The sequence below is a fragment of the Oncorhynchus mykiss genome, chromosome 1 (genome assembly GCF_013265735.2).
Source record: "Oncorhynchus mykiss isolate Arlee chromosome 1, USDA_OmykA_1.1, whole genome shotgun sequence".
NCBI lineage: Eukaryota > Metazoa > Chordata > Actinopteri > Salmoniformes > Salmonidae > Oncorhynchus > Oncorhynchus mykiss.
The window spans coordinates 95,038,549-95,056,048 of NC_048565.1; the positions used below are offsets into that span (position 1 = coordinate 95,038,549).

The 17,500-nt window shown below is 45.2% G+C and overlaps 1 protein-coding gene across 1 annotated transcript in view; it reads left to right on the forward strand.

Annotated features, from left to right (window-relative positions):
- Window positions 1-17,500, forward strand: part of LOC110511675 (ryanodine receptor 2-like) — a 532,917-nt gene that overhangs the window by 321,394 nt on the left and 194,023 nt on the right. The window contains exons 34-39 of the mRNA XM_036989200.1: window positions 2,764-2,923; window positions 8,971-9,057; window positions 10,721-10,947; window positions 14,950-15,174; window positions 16,209-16,788; window positions 17,210-17,410. Of these exons, the coding sequence (XP_036845095.1) occupies window positions 2,764-2,923; window positions 8,971-9,057; window positions 10,721-10,947; window positions 14,950-15,174; window positions 16,209-16,788; window positions 17,210-17,410 (1,480 nt within the window). The remainder of the gene's footprint in view (window positions 1-2,763; window positions 2,924-8,970; window positions 9,058-10,720; window positions 10,948-14,949; window positions 15,175-16,208; window positions 16,789-17,209; window positions 17,411-17,500) is intronic.

Here is a 17,500-nt window from a genome sequence, read left to right on the forward strand (position 1 = left end):
TATAGCATCAAGTGTAGTAACTGCTGTCTCTGTCTCGGTCTGTAGCATCAAGCGTAGTAACTACTGTCTCTGTCTCTGTCTATAGCATCAAGCGTAGTAACTACTGTCTCTGTCTCTGTCTATAGCATCAAGCGTAGTAACTACTGTCTCTGTCTCTGTCTATAGCATCAAGCGTAGTAACTGATGTCTCTGTCTCTGTCTATTGCATCAAGTGTAGTAACTGCTGTCTCTATCTCTGTTTATAGCATCAAGTGCAGTAACTACTGTCTCTGTCTCTGTCTATAGCATCAAGTGTAGTAACTACTGTCTCTGTCTCTGTCTATAGCATCAAGCGTAGTAACTACTGTCTCTGTCTATAGCATCAAGCTTAGTAACTGCTGTCTCTGTCTCTGTCTATAGCATCAAGCTTAGTAACTGCTGTCTCTGTCTCTGTCTATAGCATCAAGCGTAGTAACTGCTGTCTCTGTCTCTGTCTATAGCATCAAGCTTAGTAACTGCTGTCTCTGTCTCTGTCTATAGCATCAAGTGTAGTAACTACTGTCTCTGTCTCTGTCTATAGCATCAAGTGTAGTAACTACTGTCTCTGTCTATAGCATCAAGTGTAGTAACTACTGTCTCTGTCTATAGTATCAAGTGTAGTAACTACTGTCTCTGTCTATAGTATCAAGCGTAGTAACTACTGTCTCGGTCTATAGTATCAAGTGTAGTAACTACTGTCTCTGTCTATAGTATCAAGTGTAGTAACTACTGTCTCTGCCTATAGTATCAAGCGTAGTAACTACTGTCTCTGTCTATAGTATCAAGTGTAGTAACTACTGTCTCTGTCTATAGCATCAAGCTTAGTAACTGCTGTCTCTGTCTCTGTCTATAGCATCAAGTGTAGTAACTGCTGTCTCTATCTCTGTCTATAGCATCAAGCTTAGTAACTGCTGTCTCTGTCTCTGTCTATAGCATCAAGTGTAGTAACTGATGTCTCTGTCTCTGTCTATAGCATCAAGCGTAGTAACTACTGTCTCTGTCTCTGTCTATAGCATCAAGCGTAGTAACTACTGTCTCTGTCTATAGCATCAAGCGTAGTAACTGCTGTCTCTGTCTCTGTCTATAGCATCAAGCGTAGTAACTACTGTCTCTGTCTATAGCATCAAGCGTAGTAACTACTGTCTCTGTCTCTGTCTATAGCATCAAGCGTAGTAACTGCTGTCTCTGTCTCTGTCTATAGCATCAAGCGTAGTAACTGCTGTCTATGTCTCTGTCTATAGCATCAAGCGTAGTAACTGCTGTCTATGTCTCTGTCTATAGCATCAAGCGTAGTAACTACTGTCTCTGTCTATGTCTATAGCATGTAGTGTAGTAACTGCTGTCTCTGTCTATAGCATGAAGTGTAGTAACTGCTGTCTCTGTCTATAGCATAAAGTATAGTAACTACTGTCTCTGTCTATAGTATCAAGTGTAGTAACTACTGTCTCTGTCTATAGCATCAAGTGTAGTAACTGCTGTCTCTGTCTCTGTCTATAGTATCAAGCATAGTAACTACTGTCTCTGTCTCTGTCTATAGCATCAAGCGTAGTAACTACTGTCTCTGTCTCTGTCTATAGCATCAAGTGTAGTAACTACTGTCTCTGTCTATACTATCAAGTGTAGTAACTACTGTCTCTGTCTATAGTATCAAGCGTAGTAACTACTGCCTCTGTCTCTGTCTATAGCATCAAGCGTAATAACTACTGTCTCTGTCTCTGTCTATAGCATCAAGCTTAGTAACTGCTGTCTCTGTCTATAGCATCAAGTGTAGTAACTGCTGGCTCTGTCTCTGTCTATAGCATCAAGCGTAGTAACTGCTGTCTATGTCTCTGTCTATAGCATCAAGCGTAGTAACTGCTGTCTATGTCTCTGTCTATAGCATCAAGCGTAGTAACTGCTGTCTCTGTCTATAGCATCAAGCGTAGTAACTACTGTCTCTGTCTCTGTCTATACTATCAACCGCAGTAACTACTGTCTCTGTCTCTATCTATACCATCAAGTGTAGTAACTACTGTCTCTGTCTCTGTCTATAGCATCAAGCTTAGTAACTACTGTCTCTGTCTATAGCATCAAGTGTAGTAACTACTGTCTCTGTCTATAGTATCAACCGTAGTAACTAATGTCTCTGTCTATAGCATCAAGCGTAGTAACTACTGTCTCTGTCTCTGTCTATAGCATCAAGCGTAGTAACTACTGTCTCTGTCTCTGTCTATAGTATCAAGCGTAGTAACTACTGTCTCTGTCTATAGCATCAAGCGTAGTAACTACTGTCTCTGTCTCTGTCTATAGTATCAAGCGTAGTAACTACTGTCTCTGTCTCTGTCTATAGCATGAAGTGTAGTAACTACTGTCTCTGTCTATAGTATCAAGCGTAGTAACTACTGTCTCTGTCTATAGCATCAAGCGTAGTAACTACTGTCTCTGTATCTGTCTATAGCATCCAGCGTAGTAACTACTGTCTCTGTCTCTGTCTATAGCATCAAGCGTAGTAACTACTGTCTCTGTCTATAGCATCAAGTGTAGTAACTGCTGTCTCTGTCTCTGTCTATAGCATCCAGCGTAGTAACTGCTGTCTATGTCTCTGTCTATAGCATCAAGCATAGTAACTACTGTCTCTGTCTATAGCATCAAGCGTAGTAACTACTGTCTCTGTCTCTGTCTATAGTATCAAGCATAGTAACTACTGTCTCTGTCTCTGTCTATAGCATCCAGCGTAGTAACTGCTGTCTATGTCTCTGTCTATAGCATCAAGCGTAGTAACTGCTACATGGTGTGGGCTGGAGAGAGTACGAGTCCTGGTCAGGGTCGGAACAACAACGGTCTGGAGATTGGATGTCTGGTGGACACAGTTAACGGACTGCTAACCTTCACTGCCAACGGGAAGGAGCTCAGCACATACTACCAGGTGGAGACACAGCTCTGTTACCACATGGTCATCAACCTCCTATTGCTACATTTACATGATAGTCATTTAGCAGACGGTCTGATCCAGAGCCACTTACAGTCAGTGAGTCATTTAGCAGACGGTCTGATCCAGAGTCACTTACAGTCAGTGAGTCATTTAGCAGACGGTCTGATCCAGAGTCACTTACAGTCAGTGAGTCATTTAGCAGACGCTCTGATCCAGAGTCACTTACAGTCAGTGAGTCATTTAGCAGACGCTCTGATCCAGAGCCACTTACAGTCAGTGAGTCATTTAGCAGACGGTCTGATCCAGAGTCACTTACAGTCAGTGAGTCATTTAGCAGACGGTCTGATCCAGAGTCACTTACAGTCAGTGAGTCATTTAGCAGACGGTCTGATCCAGAGTCACTTACAGTCAGTGAGTCATTTAGCAGACGGTCTGATCCAGAGTCACTTACAGTCAGTGAGTCATTTAGCAGACACTCCTTGCTGACAATGTGGACCATGTACAGTCGTAGCCAAAAGTTTTGAGAATGACACAAAATTACACAAATATAATTTTCACAAAGTTTTCTGCTTCAGTGTCTAGATATTTTTGTCAGATGTTACTGTGGAATACTGAAGTATAATTACAAGCATTTCATAAGTGTCAAAGGCTTTTATTGACATTTACATGAAGTTGATGCAAAGAGTCACTATTTGCAGTGTTGACCCTTCTTTTTCAGGACCTCTGCAATCTGCCCTGGCATGCTGTCAATTAACTTCTGGGCCACATCCTGACTGATGGCAGCCCATTCTTGCATAATCAATGTTTGGAGTTTGTCAGAATTTGTGGGGTTTTGTTTGTCCACCCGCCTCTTGAGGATTAACCACAAGTTCTCAATGGGATTAAGGTCTGGGGAGTTTCCTGGCCATGGACCCAAAATATTGATGTTTTGTTCCTCGAGCCACTTAGTGGCAAGGTGCTCCATCATGCTGGAAAAGGCATTGTTAGTCACCAAACTGTTCCTGGATGGTTGGGAGAAGTTGCTCTCGGAGGATGTGTTGGTACCATTCTTTATTCATGGCTGTGTTCTTAGGCAAAATTGTGAGTGAGCCCACTCCCTTGGCTGAGAAGCAACCCCACACATGAATGGTCTCAGGATGCTTTACTGTTGGCATGACACAGGACTGATGGTAGCGCTCACCTTGTCTTCTCCGGACAAGCTTTTTACCGGATGCCCCAAACAATCGGAAAGGGGATTCATCAGAGGAAATGACTATACCCCAGTCCTCAGCAGTCCTGAGTCCCTGTACCTTTTGCAGAATATCAGTCTGTGCCTGATGTTTTTCCTGGAGAGAAGAGGCTTCTTCTTTGCTGCCCTTCTTGACACCAGGCCATCTCCAAATGTCTTCGCCTCACTGTGCGTGCAGATGCACTCACACCTGCCTGCTGCCATTCCTGAGCAAGCTCTGTACTGGTGGTGCCCCGATCCAACAGCTGAATCAACTTTAGGAGACGGTCCTGGGGCTTTCTTGGGCACCCTGAAGCCTTCTTCACAACAATTGAACCACTCTCCTTTAAGTTCTTGGTGATCTGATATGGTTGATGGTTGGTTGATTTAGGTGCAATCTTACTGGCAGCAATATCCTTGCCTGTGAAGGCCTTTTTTGTGCAAAGCAATGATGACGGCACGTGTTTCCTTGCAGGTACCCGTGGTTGACAGAGGAAGAACAATGATTCCAAAGATTCCACCCTCCTTTTGTAGCTTCCAGTCTGTTATTCAAACTCAATCAGCTTGACAGAGTGATCTCTAGCCTTGTCCTCGTCAGCACTCACACCTGTGTTAACGAGAGAATCACTGACATGATGTCAGCTGGTCTTTTTGTGGCAGGGCTGAAATGCAGTGGAAATGTTTTTGGGGGATTCAGTTAATTTGCATGGCCTTTGCAATTAATTGCAATTCATCTGATCACTCTTCATAACATTCTGGAATATATGCAAATTGCCATCATACAAACTGAGGCAGCAGACTTTGAGAAAATGTATATTTGTGTCATTCTCAAAACTTTTGGCCACGACTGTACAGATACGTGTTGACAATGTTGACCAGGTAAGAGATACGTGTTGACAATGCTGACCATGTAGAGATACAGTTGAAGTCGGAAGTTTACATACACTTAGGTTGGAGTCATTAAAACTTGTTTTTCAACCACTCCACAAATTTCTTGTTAACAAACTATAGTTTTGGCAAGTCGGTTAGGACATCTACTTTGTGCATGGCACAAGTAATTTTTCCAACAATTGTTTACAGACAGATTAGTTCACTTATAATTCACTGTATCTAAATTCCAGTGAGTCAGAAGTTTACATACACTAAGTTGACTGTGCCTTTAAACAGCTTGGAAAATTCCAGAAGACGATGTCATGGCTTTAGAAGCTTCTGATAAGCTAATTGACATCATTTAAGTCAATCGGAGGTGTACTGTCGATGTATTTCAAGGCCTACCTTCAACTTCAGTGCCTCTTTGCTTGACATCATAGGAAAATCAAAAGAAATCAGCCAAGAACTCAGAAAAAATACTGTAGACCTCCAAGTCTGGTTCATCCTTGGGAGCAATTTCCAAACGTCTGAAGGTACCACGTTCATCTGCACAAACAATAGTATGCAAGTATAAACACCATGGGACCACGCAGTCGTCATACCACTCAGGGAGGAGACGCATTCTGTCTCCAAGATATGAACGTACTTTGGTGCGAAAAGTGCAAATCAATCCCAGAACAACAGAAAAAGGACCTTGTGAAGATGCTGGGGGAAACAGGTACAAAAGTATCTATATCCACAGTAAAATGAGTCCTATAAAAAGCCAGACTACGTTTTGCAACTGCACATGGGGACAAAGATCGTACTTTTTGGAGAAATGTACTCTGGTCTGATGAAACAGAAATATAACTGTTTGGCCATAATGACCATCGTTATGTTTGGAAGAAAAAGGGGGAGACTTGCAAGCCGAAGAACACCTTCCCAACTGTGAAGCACGGGGGTGGCAGCATCATGTTGTGGGGGTGCTTTGCTGCATGAGGGACTGGTGCACTTCACAAAATAGATGGCATCATGAGGTAGGAAAATTATGTGCATATATTGAAGCAACATCTCAAGACATCAGTCAGGATGTTAAAGCTTTGCTGCAAATGGGTCTTCCAAATGGACAATGACCCCAAGCATACTTCCAAAGTTGTGGAAAAATGGCTTAAGGACAACAGAGTCACTGTATTGGAGTGGCCATCACAAAGCTCTGATCTCAATCCTATAGAATATTTGTGGGCAGAACTGAAAAAGCGTGTGCGAGCAAGGAGGCCGACAAACCTGACTCAGTTACACTAGCTCTGTCAGGAGCAATGGGCCAAAATTCACTCAACCTATTGTGGGAAGCTTGTGGAAGGCTACCCAAAACATTTGACCAAAGTTAACCAATTTAAGGGCAATGCTACCAAATACTAATTGAGTGTATGTATACTTCTAACCCACTGGGAATGTGATGAAAGAAATCAAATCTGAAATAAATCGTTCTCTCTACTATTATTCTGACATTTCACATTCTTAAAATAAAGTGGTGATCCTAACTAACCTAAAACAGGATTAAATATCAGGAATTGTGAAAAACTGAATTTATATGTATTTGGCTAAGGTGTATGTAAACTTCCGACTTCAACTGTATGTGTTGACAATGTTGACCGTGTGTACAGTACAAGTGAAAAGTTTGGACACCTACTCATTCAAGGATTTTTCTTTATTTTACTATTCTCTACATTGTAGAATAATAGTGAAGACATCAAAACTATGAAATAACACATATGGAATCATGTAGTGACCAAACGAAAGTGTTAAACAAATCAAAAATATATTTTATATTTGACATTCTTCAAAGTAGCCACCCTTTGCCTTAAAAACCTCTCTGGGATATTCGGGACGGTAACGTCCCACCTCAACAACAGCCAGTGAAAGTGCAGGGCACCAAATTCAAAACAACAAAAATCTCATAATTAAAATTCCTCAGGCATACAAGTATTTTACACCATTTTAAAGATACACTTCTCGTTAATCCTACCACAGTGTCTGATTTCAAAAAGGCTTTACGGCGAAAGCACACCAAATGATTATGTTAGGTAAGCACCTAGTCACAGAAAAACACAGCCATTTTTCCAGCCAAAGAGAGGAGTCACAAAAAGCAGAAATAGAGATAAAATTAATCACTAACCTTTGATGATCTTCATCAGATGACACTCATAGGACTTCATGTTACACAATACATGTATGTTTTGTTCGATAAAGTGCATATTTATATCCAAAAATCTCAGTTTACATTGGCGCGTTATGTTCAGTAGTTCCAAAACATCCAGTGATTTTGCAGAGAGCCACATCAATTTAGAGAAATACTCATTATAAATGTTGATGAAAATACAAGTGTAAAACATCGAACTTTAGATAAACTTCTCCTTAACCTGTTGCGACGACCAAACCCGGATCCGGGATTCTATTTATAGACCTAAGCTCATTACCATAACGCAACGTTAACTATTCATGAAAATCGCAAATGAAATGAAATAAATATGCTAGCTCTCAAGCTTAGCCTTTTGTTAACAACACTGTCATCTCAGATTTTCAAAATATGCTTTTCAACCATAGGAAAACAATCATTTGTGTAACAGTAGCTAGCTAGCGTAGCATTTAGCGTTAGCATTAGCGTTAGCATTAGCGTTAGCATTTATCAGGCAACTATCACAAAAACAAGTAAAGCCTTCAAATAAAATAACTTACCTTTGAAGAACTTCTGATGTTTTCAATGAGGAGACTCTCAGTTAGATAGCAGATGCTCCGTTTTTCCAAAAAGATTCTTTGTGTATTAGAAATAGCTCCGTTTTGTACATCACATTTGGCTACCAAAAAAAAAAAAAAAAAAAAAAAAAAGAAAATTCTGCCCTCAAAACGCGAACTTTTTTCCAAATTAACTCCATAATATCGACTGAAACATGGCAAACGTGGTTTAGAATCAATCCTCAAGGTGTTTTTCCACATATCTCTTCAATGATATATCCTTCGTGGAAGCCTGGTTTCTCCTTGCTCTCAAATGGAAAAATAATTGCACCTGGCTTTACGCTCCAATTTCGACGCAGGGACACCAGGCGGACACTTGGAAAATGTAGTCTCTTATGGTCAATCTTCCAATGATATGCCTACAAATACGTCACAATGCTGCTAACACTTTGGGGGAACGACAGAAAGTGTAGGCTCATTCCTTGCGCAATCACAGCCATATAAGGAGACAATGGAATACAGAGCTTCAGAAATTCTGCTCATTTCCTGGTTGACGCATCATCTTGGTTTCGCCTGTAGAATGAGTTCTGGGGCACTTACAGACAATATCTTTGCAGATTCTGAAACTTCAGAGTGTTTTCTTTCAAAAACTGTCAAGAATATGCATAGTCGAGCATCTTTTCGTGACAAAATATCGCGCTTAAAACGGGAACGTTTTTTATCCAAAAATGAAATAGCGCTATAATCCGAGTACAGCGCTCAGACAACAAAACAGCCAAACAGATATCCGCCATGTTGTGCAGTCAACAGAAGTCAGAAATAGCATTATAAACTTTCACTTATCTTTGATGATCTTCATCAGAATGCACTCCCAGGAATCCCAGTTCCACAATAAATGTTTGATTTGTTCGATGAAGTCCATCAATTTAAGGGCAATGCTACCAAATACTAATTGAGAGCATCTATACTTCTGACCCACTGGGAATGTGATGAAAGAAATCAAATCTGAAATTAATTATTCTCTCTACTATTATTCTGACATTGGGCCCTGGTCAACAGTAGTGTTCTATATAGGGAATAGGGCTCTGGTCAACAGTAGTGTTATATATAGGGAATAGGGCTCTGGTCAACAGTAGTGTTCCATATAGGGAATAGGGCTCTGGTTTAAAGTAGTGTTCTATATAGGGAATAGGGTGTGATTTGTCCATATCCTGTGTTTTAATAGCTGTGTCTCTGTGTTCTCTCTCTGCAGGTGGAGCCCAGTACCAAGCTGTTCCCTGCTGTGTTCGCTCAGGCCACCAGCCCCAGTATCTTTCAGTTTGAACTAGGACGTATTAAGGTGAGCGGGAGGGAGGAACAGTACACACTATTACTGCTCTGTACTGACAGGATGGTGAGCGGGAGGGAGGAACAGGACATACTATACGTCTCTCTACTGACAGGATGGAGAGAGGGGGGCCACAAATAGGGCTCAGATATGGGCTGCCTGGGAAAAAGCAACGTGGAGCTGTCTCTCTCCACTGGCTGTGGAAGGTTATGAGGTTTGTCTCTCTCTGTAGGCCTCTGAATGGCTTTCTTTGGTCGGTGCACCACTGATGAGACCTCGGTGTACTTCACGTACCTGTCTCTGCATCAGATCAGGTTCTTCTTAAAACCACACTAAGGGAACGTCACCCACAAAGCTACTGTCTCTGTGGGACTCTACAGACCTCTGCAGTAGCTCCAGGACTCTGACCTCTACAGTAGCTCCAGGACTCTGACCTCTACAGTAGCTCCAGGACTCTGACCTCTTCAGTAGCTCCAGGACTCTGACCTCTACAGTAGCTCCAGGACTCTGACCTCTACAGTAGCTCCAGGACTCTGATCTCTACAGTAGCTCCAGGACTCTGACCTCTACAGTAGCTCCAGGACTCTGACCTCTACAGTAGCTCCAGGACTCTGGGCTCTACAGTAGCTCCGGGACTCTGACCTCTACAGTAGCTCCAGGACTCTGACCTCTACAGTAGATCCATGACTCTGGCCTCTACATTAGCTCCAGGACTCTGATCTCTACAGTAGCTCCAGGACTCTGACCTCTACAGTAGCTCCAGGACTCTGATCTCTACAGTAGCTCCAGGACTCTGACCTCTACAGTATATCCAGGACTCTGACCTCTACAGTAGCTCCAGGACTCTGACCTCTACAGTAGCTCCAGGACTCTTTCCTCTACAGTAGCTCCAGGACTCTGATCTCTACAGTAGCTCCAGGACTCTGATCTCTACAGTAGCTCCAGGACTCTGACCTCTACAGTATATCCAGGACTCTTTCCTCTACAGTAGCTCCAGGACTCTGATCTCTACAGTAGCTCCAGGACTCTGACCTCTACAGTAGCTCCAGGACTCTGATCTCTACAGTAGCTCCAGGACTCTGATCTCTACAGTAGCTCCAGGACTCTGACCTCTACAGTAGATCCAGGACTCGGACCTCTACAGTAGCTCCAGGACTGTAAAGCCTGTTGTATGTTTCAATCCAAGTATTTATTTATATGTTTGATTTTTTTTTTTATGTCAAAAAAAAAAAAAAATAGATCGGCACATTTTGTAGGAGGTACAGTTATGTAAAGCCGTAGTTTGACCTTTGAAAGAGTGATGAAGTGAATGATGTCCCTAACCCACAATCCTCCATTACTTTCTCCATCAGAATATCATGCCCCTGTCAGCGGGACTGTTTAAGAGTGAGAGGAGGAACTCCTGTCCCCTCCCAGAACCTAACCCTAACCCTGTCTGTTTCTATGTTACTAGAACGTCACGCCCCTGTCAGCGGGACTGTTTAAGAGTGAGAGGAGGAACTCCTGTCCCCTCCCCTCACCTCCCAGAACCTAACCCTAAACCTGTCTGTTTCTATGTTACTAGAACGTCATGCCCCTGTCAGCGGGACTGTTTAAGAGTGAGAGGAGGAACTCCTGTCCCTTCCCCTCACCTCCCAGAACCTAACCCTAAACCTGTCTGTTTCTATGTTACTAGAACGTCATGCCCCTGTCAGCGGGACTGTTTAAGAGTGAGAGGAGGAATTCCTGTCCCCAGTGTCCTCCCAGGCTGCATGTCCAGTTCCTGACCCCAGTGCTGTGGAGCAGGGTACCCAACCACTTCCTCAAGGTGGACGTATCCCGGGTCAACGACCGCCATGGCTGGCTGGTCACCTGCTCTGAACCGCTCCAGTTCATGTCCCTGCATATACCTGAGGAGAACAGGTGATGACCCTGCCCTGTCCCACTCGCCAGGAGTGAGGAAGGGCTTTAAATATAGTACAACAATATCTGTCAATTTAACTACCTATAGATTATAGATTATAGATTTTTTTATTTCTTATTAGAAATTAGTGCAGCGGTTAACGATTGCAGAGAAGGGGAACGATAGCAGAGAAGGTGAACGATAGCAGAAAAGGTGAACGATAGCAGAAAAGGGGAACGATAGCAGAAAAGGGGAATGATAGCAGAGAAGGGGAACGATAGCAGAACAGGGGAACGATAGCAGAGAAGGGGAATGATAGCAGAACAGGGGAACGATAGCAGAGAAGGGGAACGATAGCAGAAAAGGGGAACGATAGCAGAAAAGGGGAACGATAGCAGAACAGGGGAACGATAGCAGAGAAGGGGAATGATAGCAGAACAGGGGAACGATAGCAGAGAAGGGGAACGATAGCAGAGAAGGGGAACGATAGCAGAAAAGGGGAACGATAGCAGAGAAGGGGAACGATAGCAGAAAAGGGGAACGATAGCAGAACAGGGGAACGATAGCAGAGAAGGGGAACGATAGCAGAACAGGGGAACGATAGCAGAGAAGGTGAACGATAGCAGAAAAGGTGAACGATAGCAGAGAAGGTGAACGATAGCAGAAAAGGTGAACGATAGCAGAGAAGGTGAACGATAGCAGAGAAGGTGAACGATAGCAGAGAAGGGGAATGATGGCAGAGAAGGGGAACGATAGCAGAGAAGGGGAACGATAGCAGAGAAGGGGAACGATAGCAGAGAAGGGGAACGATAGCAGAAAAGGGGAACGATAGCAGAAAAGGGGAACGATAGCAGAGAAGGGGAACGATAGCAGAAAATGGGAACGATAGCAGAACAGGGGAACGATAGCAGAGAAGGGGAACGATAGCAGAACAGGGGAACGATAGCAGAGAAGGGGAACGATAGCAGAACAGGGGAACGATAGCAGAAAGGGGAACGATAGCAGAGAAGGGGAACGATAGCAGAGAAGGGGAACGATAGCAGAGAAGGGGAACGATAGCAGAAAAGGGGAACGATAGCAGAGAAGGGGAACGATAGCAGAAAAGGGGAACGATAGCAGAACAGGGGAACGATAGCAGAGAAGGGGAACGATAGCAGAAAAGGGGAACGATAGCAGAACAGGGGAACGATAGCAGAGAAGGGGAACGATAGCAGAAAAGGGGAACGATAGCAGAGAAGGTGAACGATAGCAGAAAAGGTGAACGATAGCAGAGAAGGTGAACGATAGCAGAAAAGGTGAACAATAGCAGAGAAGGTGAACGATAGCAGAGAAGGTGAACGATAGCAGAGAAGGGGAACGATAGCAGAAAAGGGGAACGATAGCAGAGAAGGGGAACGATAGCAGAAAAGGGGAACGATAGCAGAACAGGGGAACGATAGCAGAGAAGGGGAACGATAGCAGAAAAGGGGAACGATAGCAGAACAGGGGAACGATAGCAGAGAAGGGGAACGATAGCAGAAAAGGGGAACGATAGCAGAGAAGGTGAACGATAGCAGAAAAGGTGAACGATAGCAGAGAAGGTGAACGATAGCAGAAAAGGTGAACAATAGCAGAGAAGGTGAACGATAGCAGAGAAGGTGAACGATAGCAGAGAAGGGGAACGATGGCAGAGAAGGGGAACGATAGCAGAGAAGGTGAACGATAGCAGAAAAGGTGAACAATAGCAGAGAAGGTGAACGATAGCAGAGAAGGTGAACGATAGCAGAGAAGGGGAACGATGGCAGAGAAGGGGAACGATAGCAGAGAAGGGGAACGATAGCAGAGAAGGGGAACGATAGCAGAGAAGGGGAACGATAGCAGAAAAGGGGAACAATAGCAGAGAAGGGGAACGATAGCAGAGAAGGGGAACGATAGCAGAGGTGAACGATGGCAGAGAAGGGGAACGATAGCAGAGAAGGTGAACGATAGCAGAGGTGAACGATGGCAGAGAAGGGGAACGATGGCAGAGAAGGGGAACGATAGCAGAACAGGGGAACGATAGCAGAGAAGGGGAACAATAGCAGAGAAGGGGAACGATAGCAGAAAAGGGGAACAATAGCAGAGAAGGGGAACGATAGCAGAAAATGGGAACGATAGCAGAACAGGGGAACGATAGCAGAGAAGGGGAACGATAGCAGAACAGGGGAACGATAGCAGAGAAGGGGAACGATAGCAGAACAGGGGAACGATAGCAGAAAGGGGAACGATAGCAGAGAAGGGGAACGATAGCAGAGAAGGGGAACGATAGCAGAAAAGGGGAACGATAGCAGAGAAGGGGAACGATAGCAGAAAAGGGGAACGATAGCAGAACAGGGGAACGATAGCAGAACAGGGGAACGATAGCAGAGAAGGGGAATGATAGCAGAACAGGGGAATGATAGCAGAGAAGGTGAACGATAGCAGAAAAGGTGAACGATAGCAGAGAAGGTGAACGATAGCAGAAAAGGTGAACGATAGCAGAGAAGGTGAACGATAGCAGAGAAGGTGAACGATAGCAGAGAAGGGGAACGATAGCAGAGAAGGGGAACGATAGCAGAGAAGGGGAACGATAGCAGAAAAGGGGAACGATAGCAGAAAAGGGGAACGATAGCAGAGAAGGGGAACGATAGCAGAGAAGGGGAACGATAGCAGAACAGGGGAACGATAGCAGAGAAGGGGAACGATAGCAGAACAGGGGAACGATAGCAGAGAAGGGGAACGATAGCAGAAAAGGGGAACGATAGCAGAAAAGGGGAACGATAGCAGAGAAGGGGAACGATAGCAGAAAAGGGGAACGATAGCAGAACAGGGGAGCGATAGCAGAGAAGGGGAACGATAGCAGAGAAGGGGAACGATAGCAGAAAAGGGGAACGATAGCAGAACAGGGGAACGATAGCAGAGAAGGGGAACGATAGCAGAACAGGGGAACGATAGCAGAGAAGGGGAACGATAGCAGAAAAGGAGAACGATAGCAGAGAAGGGGAACGATAGCAGAAAAGGTGAACGATAGCAGAAAAGGTGAACGATAGCAGAAAAGGTGAACGATAGCAGAGAAGGTGAACGATAGCAGAGGTGAACGATGGCAGAGAAGGGGAACGATGGCAGAGAAGGGGAACGATGGCAGAGAAGGGGAACGATAGCAGAGAAGGGGAACGATAGCAGAGAAGTTGAACGATAGCAGAAAAGGTGAACGATAGCAGAGAAGGGGAACGATAGCAGAGAAGGGGAACGATAGCAGAGAAGGTGAACGATAGCAGAGAAGGTGAACGATAGCAGAGAGGGGGAGTGATAGCTTAAAAGGGGAGCGATAGCAGAAAAGAGGAACGATAGCAGAAAAGGGGAACGATAGCAGAGAGGGTGAACGATAGCAGAAAAGGTGAACGATAGCAGAGAAGGTGAATGATAGCAGAAAAGGGGAACGATAGCAGAAAAGTGGAACGATAGCAGAAAAAGGGAACGATAGCAGAAAAGGTGAACGATAGCAGAACGTAATGTATGAAGCAATAAAATGTTGTTGCAATCAGGAAGTTCCTCACTAAGGTGTATGTCAGTTTAACCTTCTGTGTCTCACTCCTCCTCTTCATCCTCCTCTTCCTCTACCGACCCCCTCATCCTCCTCCTCCTCTTCCTCTACCGCGCCCCCTCATTCTCCCCTCCTCCTCTACCTCTCTCCTCCTCCCCCTCCTCCGCCTCCTCTACCTCTCCCCCTCCCCCTCTTCCTCTACCTCTCTCTTCCTCCCCCTCCTCCTCCTCTACCTCTCCTCCTCCTCCTCCTCTACCCCTCCCCCTCTTCCTCCTCCTCCTCCTCCACCTCCCCCACCTCCCCCTTGTCATCCTCCTCCCCCTACTCTTCCTCCTCCTCATCTTCCTCCTCCTTTTCCTCCTCTTCCTCCCCCTTGTCATCTTCCTCCTCTTCCTCCTCCCCTTGTCATCTTTCTTCCCCTCCTCATCCTCCTCCCCCTCTCCTCCTCTTCCTCCTCTCTCCTCCTCCTCCTCCTCCCCAGGTCAGTTGATATCCTGGAGTTGACTGAGCAGAAGGATCTGTTGAAGTTCCACTACCATACTCTGAGGTTGTACTCTGCTGTGTGCGCTCTGGGGAACAACCGTGTGGCCCACGCCCTCTGCTCCCACGCCGACGAGGCACAGCTGCTCTACGCCATAGAGAACAAGTACATGCCTGGTCTCCTCAGGACTGGATACTACGACCTGCTCATAGACATCCACCTCAGGTAGCTAGCCCACAGGTTAGAGAGTTTGGCCAGGAACCGGAATGTTGCTAGTTTTTCAGTTTTTGCCTAAAATTACATACCCATATCTAACTGCCTGTAGCTCAGGACCTGAAGCAAGGATATGCATATTCTTGGAACCGTTTGAAAGGAAACACTTAAACGTTTTTGGAAATGTGAAATGAATGTAGGATAATATAACACATTAGATCTGGTAAAACATAATACAAAGAAAGAAACAACTGTTCTATTTGTTTTGTACCATCATCTCTGAAATGCAAGAGAAAGGCCATAATGCATTATTCCAGCCCAGATGCAATTTAGCTGTTGGCTACTAGATGGCAGCAGTGTATGTGCAAAGGTTTAGACTGATCCAATGAACCATTGCATTTCTGTTCAAAATTCTGTATCAAGACTGCCCAAATGTGCCTAATTGGTTTATTAATACATTTTAAACGTCATAACTGTGCACTCTCCTCAAACAATAGCATGGTATCATTTCCCTGTAATAGCTGATGTAAATTGGACAGTGCAGTTAGATTAACAAGATTGTCATCTTTCTGCCCATATCAGATATGTCTATGTCCTGGGAAATGTTCTTGTTACTTACAACCTCATGCTAATCGCATTAGCCTACGTTAGTTCAACCTCATGCTAATCACATTAGCCTACGTTAGTTCAACCTCATGCTAATCACATTAGCCTACGTTAGTTCAACCTCATGCTAATCACATTAGCCTACGTTAGCTCAACCTCATGCTAATCACATTAGCCTACGTTAGCTCAACCGTCCGGTGGGGGGGGCACCGATCTGTAGAGATCCTTATTAAGTCCCGGTTGATGAAAAAATGGAGACTGAACTGGCTACAGGTGGGCTGCTGGTGTCAGATCTACCACTGTGCCCTTGAGCAAGGCACTTAGCCACCACAACATGCTCTACATCCAGGGGTTCTTCTCATAGTCTGGGGGAAAAAAAGGCAGAGGATTCATTCCTGTTCTAACCAAATGGACAATAAACCGATTTCTTCTATCCTCAGTACCTATGCAACGGCTCGTCTCATGATGAACAATGAATACATCGTCCCCATGACGGACGAGACCAAGTCCATCACTCTGTTCCCCGACGAGACCAAGAAGCACGGCCTGCCGGGGATCGGCCTGAGCACCTCTCTCCGCCCCAGAATGCACTTCTCCTCCCCCTCCTTCATCTGCAGCGGAGCCGACTGCTTCCAGTTCAGCCCCGAGTTTCCCCTGGACGTCCTGAAGACCAAGACCATAGAGATGCTGACGGAGGCGGTGAGCGAGGGGAGTCTACACGTCAGAGATCCTATAGGGGGCAGCACCGAGTTCCTGTTCGTTCCTCTCATTAAGTTGTTCTATACCTTACTGATCATGGGAGTGTTCCATAACGGAGACCTGAAGAACATTCTACAGCTGATAGAACCCAGCGTGTTCTCAGAGGGAGGGGACACGCCCGCGGACACGCCCCCGGACACGCCCGAGAGTGATGTCACTAAGGGAGGAAGAGGAGGGGAGGGGCCTGGAGGAGAGGAGAGGACGGGGAAGGTGCCTAAAGGACTGCTCCAGATGAAACTCCCAGAGCCTGTCAAACTGCAGGTACATAAAACACACTGGACATGATATTTGCAAATCAAATCAAATGGTATTTGTCACATGCTGACTGAAATGCTGACTTACCTCATTGTTAACAGGACTGTATCTCTCTAGATGTGCTGCCTGCCTGCAGAGTACTCGTTGTTAACCGGACTGTGTCTCTCTAGATGTGCTGCCTGCAGAGTCCTCATTGTTAACAGGACTGTATCTCTCTAGATGTGCTGCCTGCCTGCAGAGTCCTCATTGTTAACAGGACTGTGTCTCTCTAGATGTCCTGCCTGCAGAGTACTCGTTGTTAACCAGACTGTATCTCTCTAGATGTGCTGCCTGCCTGCAGAGTACTCGTTGTTAACAGGACTGTATCTCTCTAGATGTGCTGCCTGCCTGCAGAGTACTCGTTGTTAACAGGACTGTGTCTCTCTAGATGTGCCACCTGCTCCAGTACCTGTGTGACTGTCAGGTGCGCCACCGTATCGAGGCGGTGGTGGGCTTCAGCGATGACTTCGTGGCTCATCTCCAAGACAACCAGCGGTTCCGCTATAACGAGGTCATGCAGGCGCTCAACATGTCGGCTGCCCTGACTGCCAGGAAGACCAAAGAGTTCAGATCTCCTCCTCAGGAACAGGTAGATCAATCAGTCAGTCAGTCAATCAGTCAATCAATCAGTCAGTCAGTCAATCAGTCAGTCAGTCAGTCAATCAGTCAGTCAATCAGT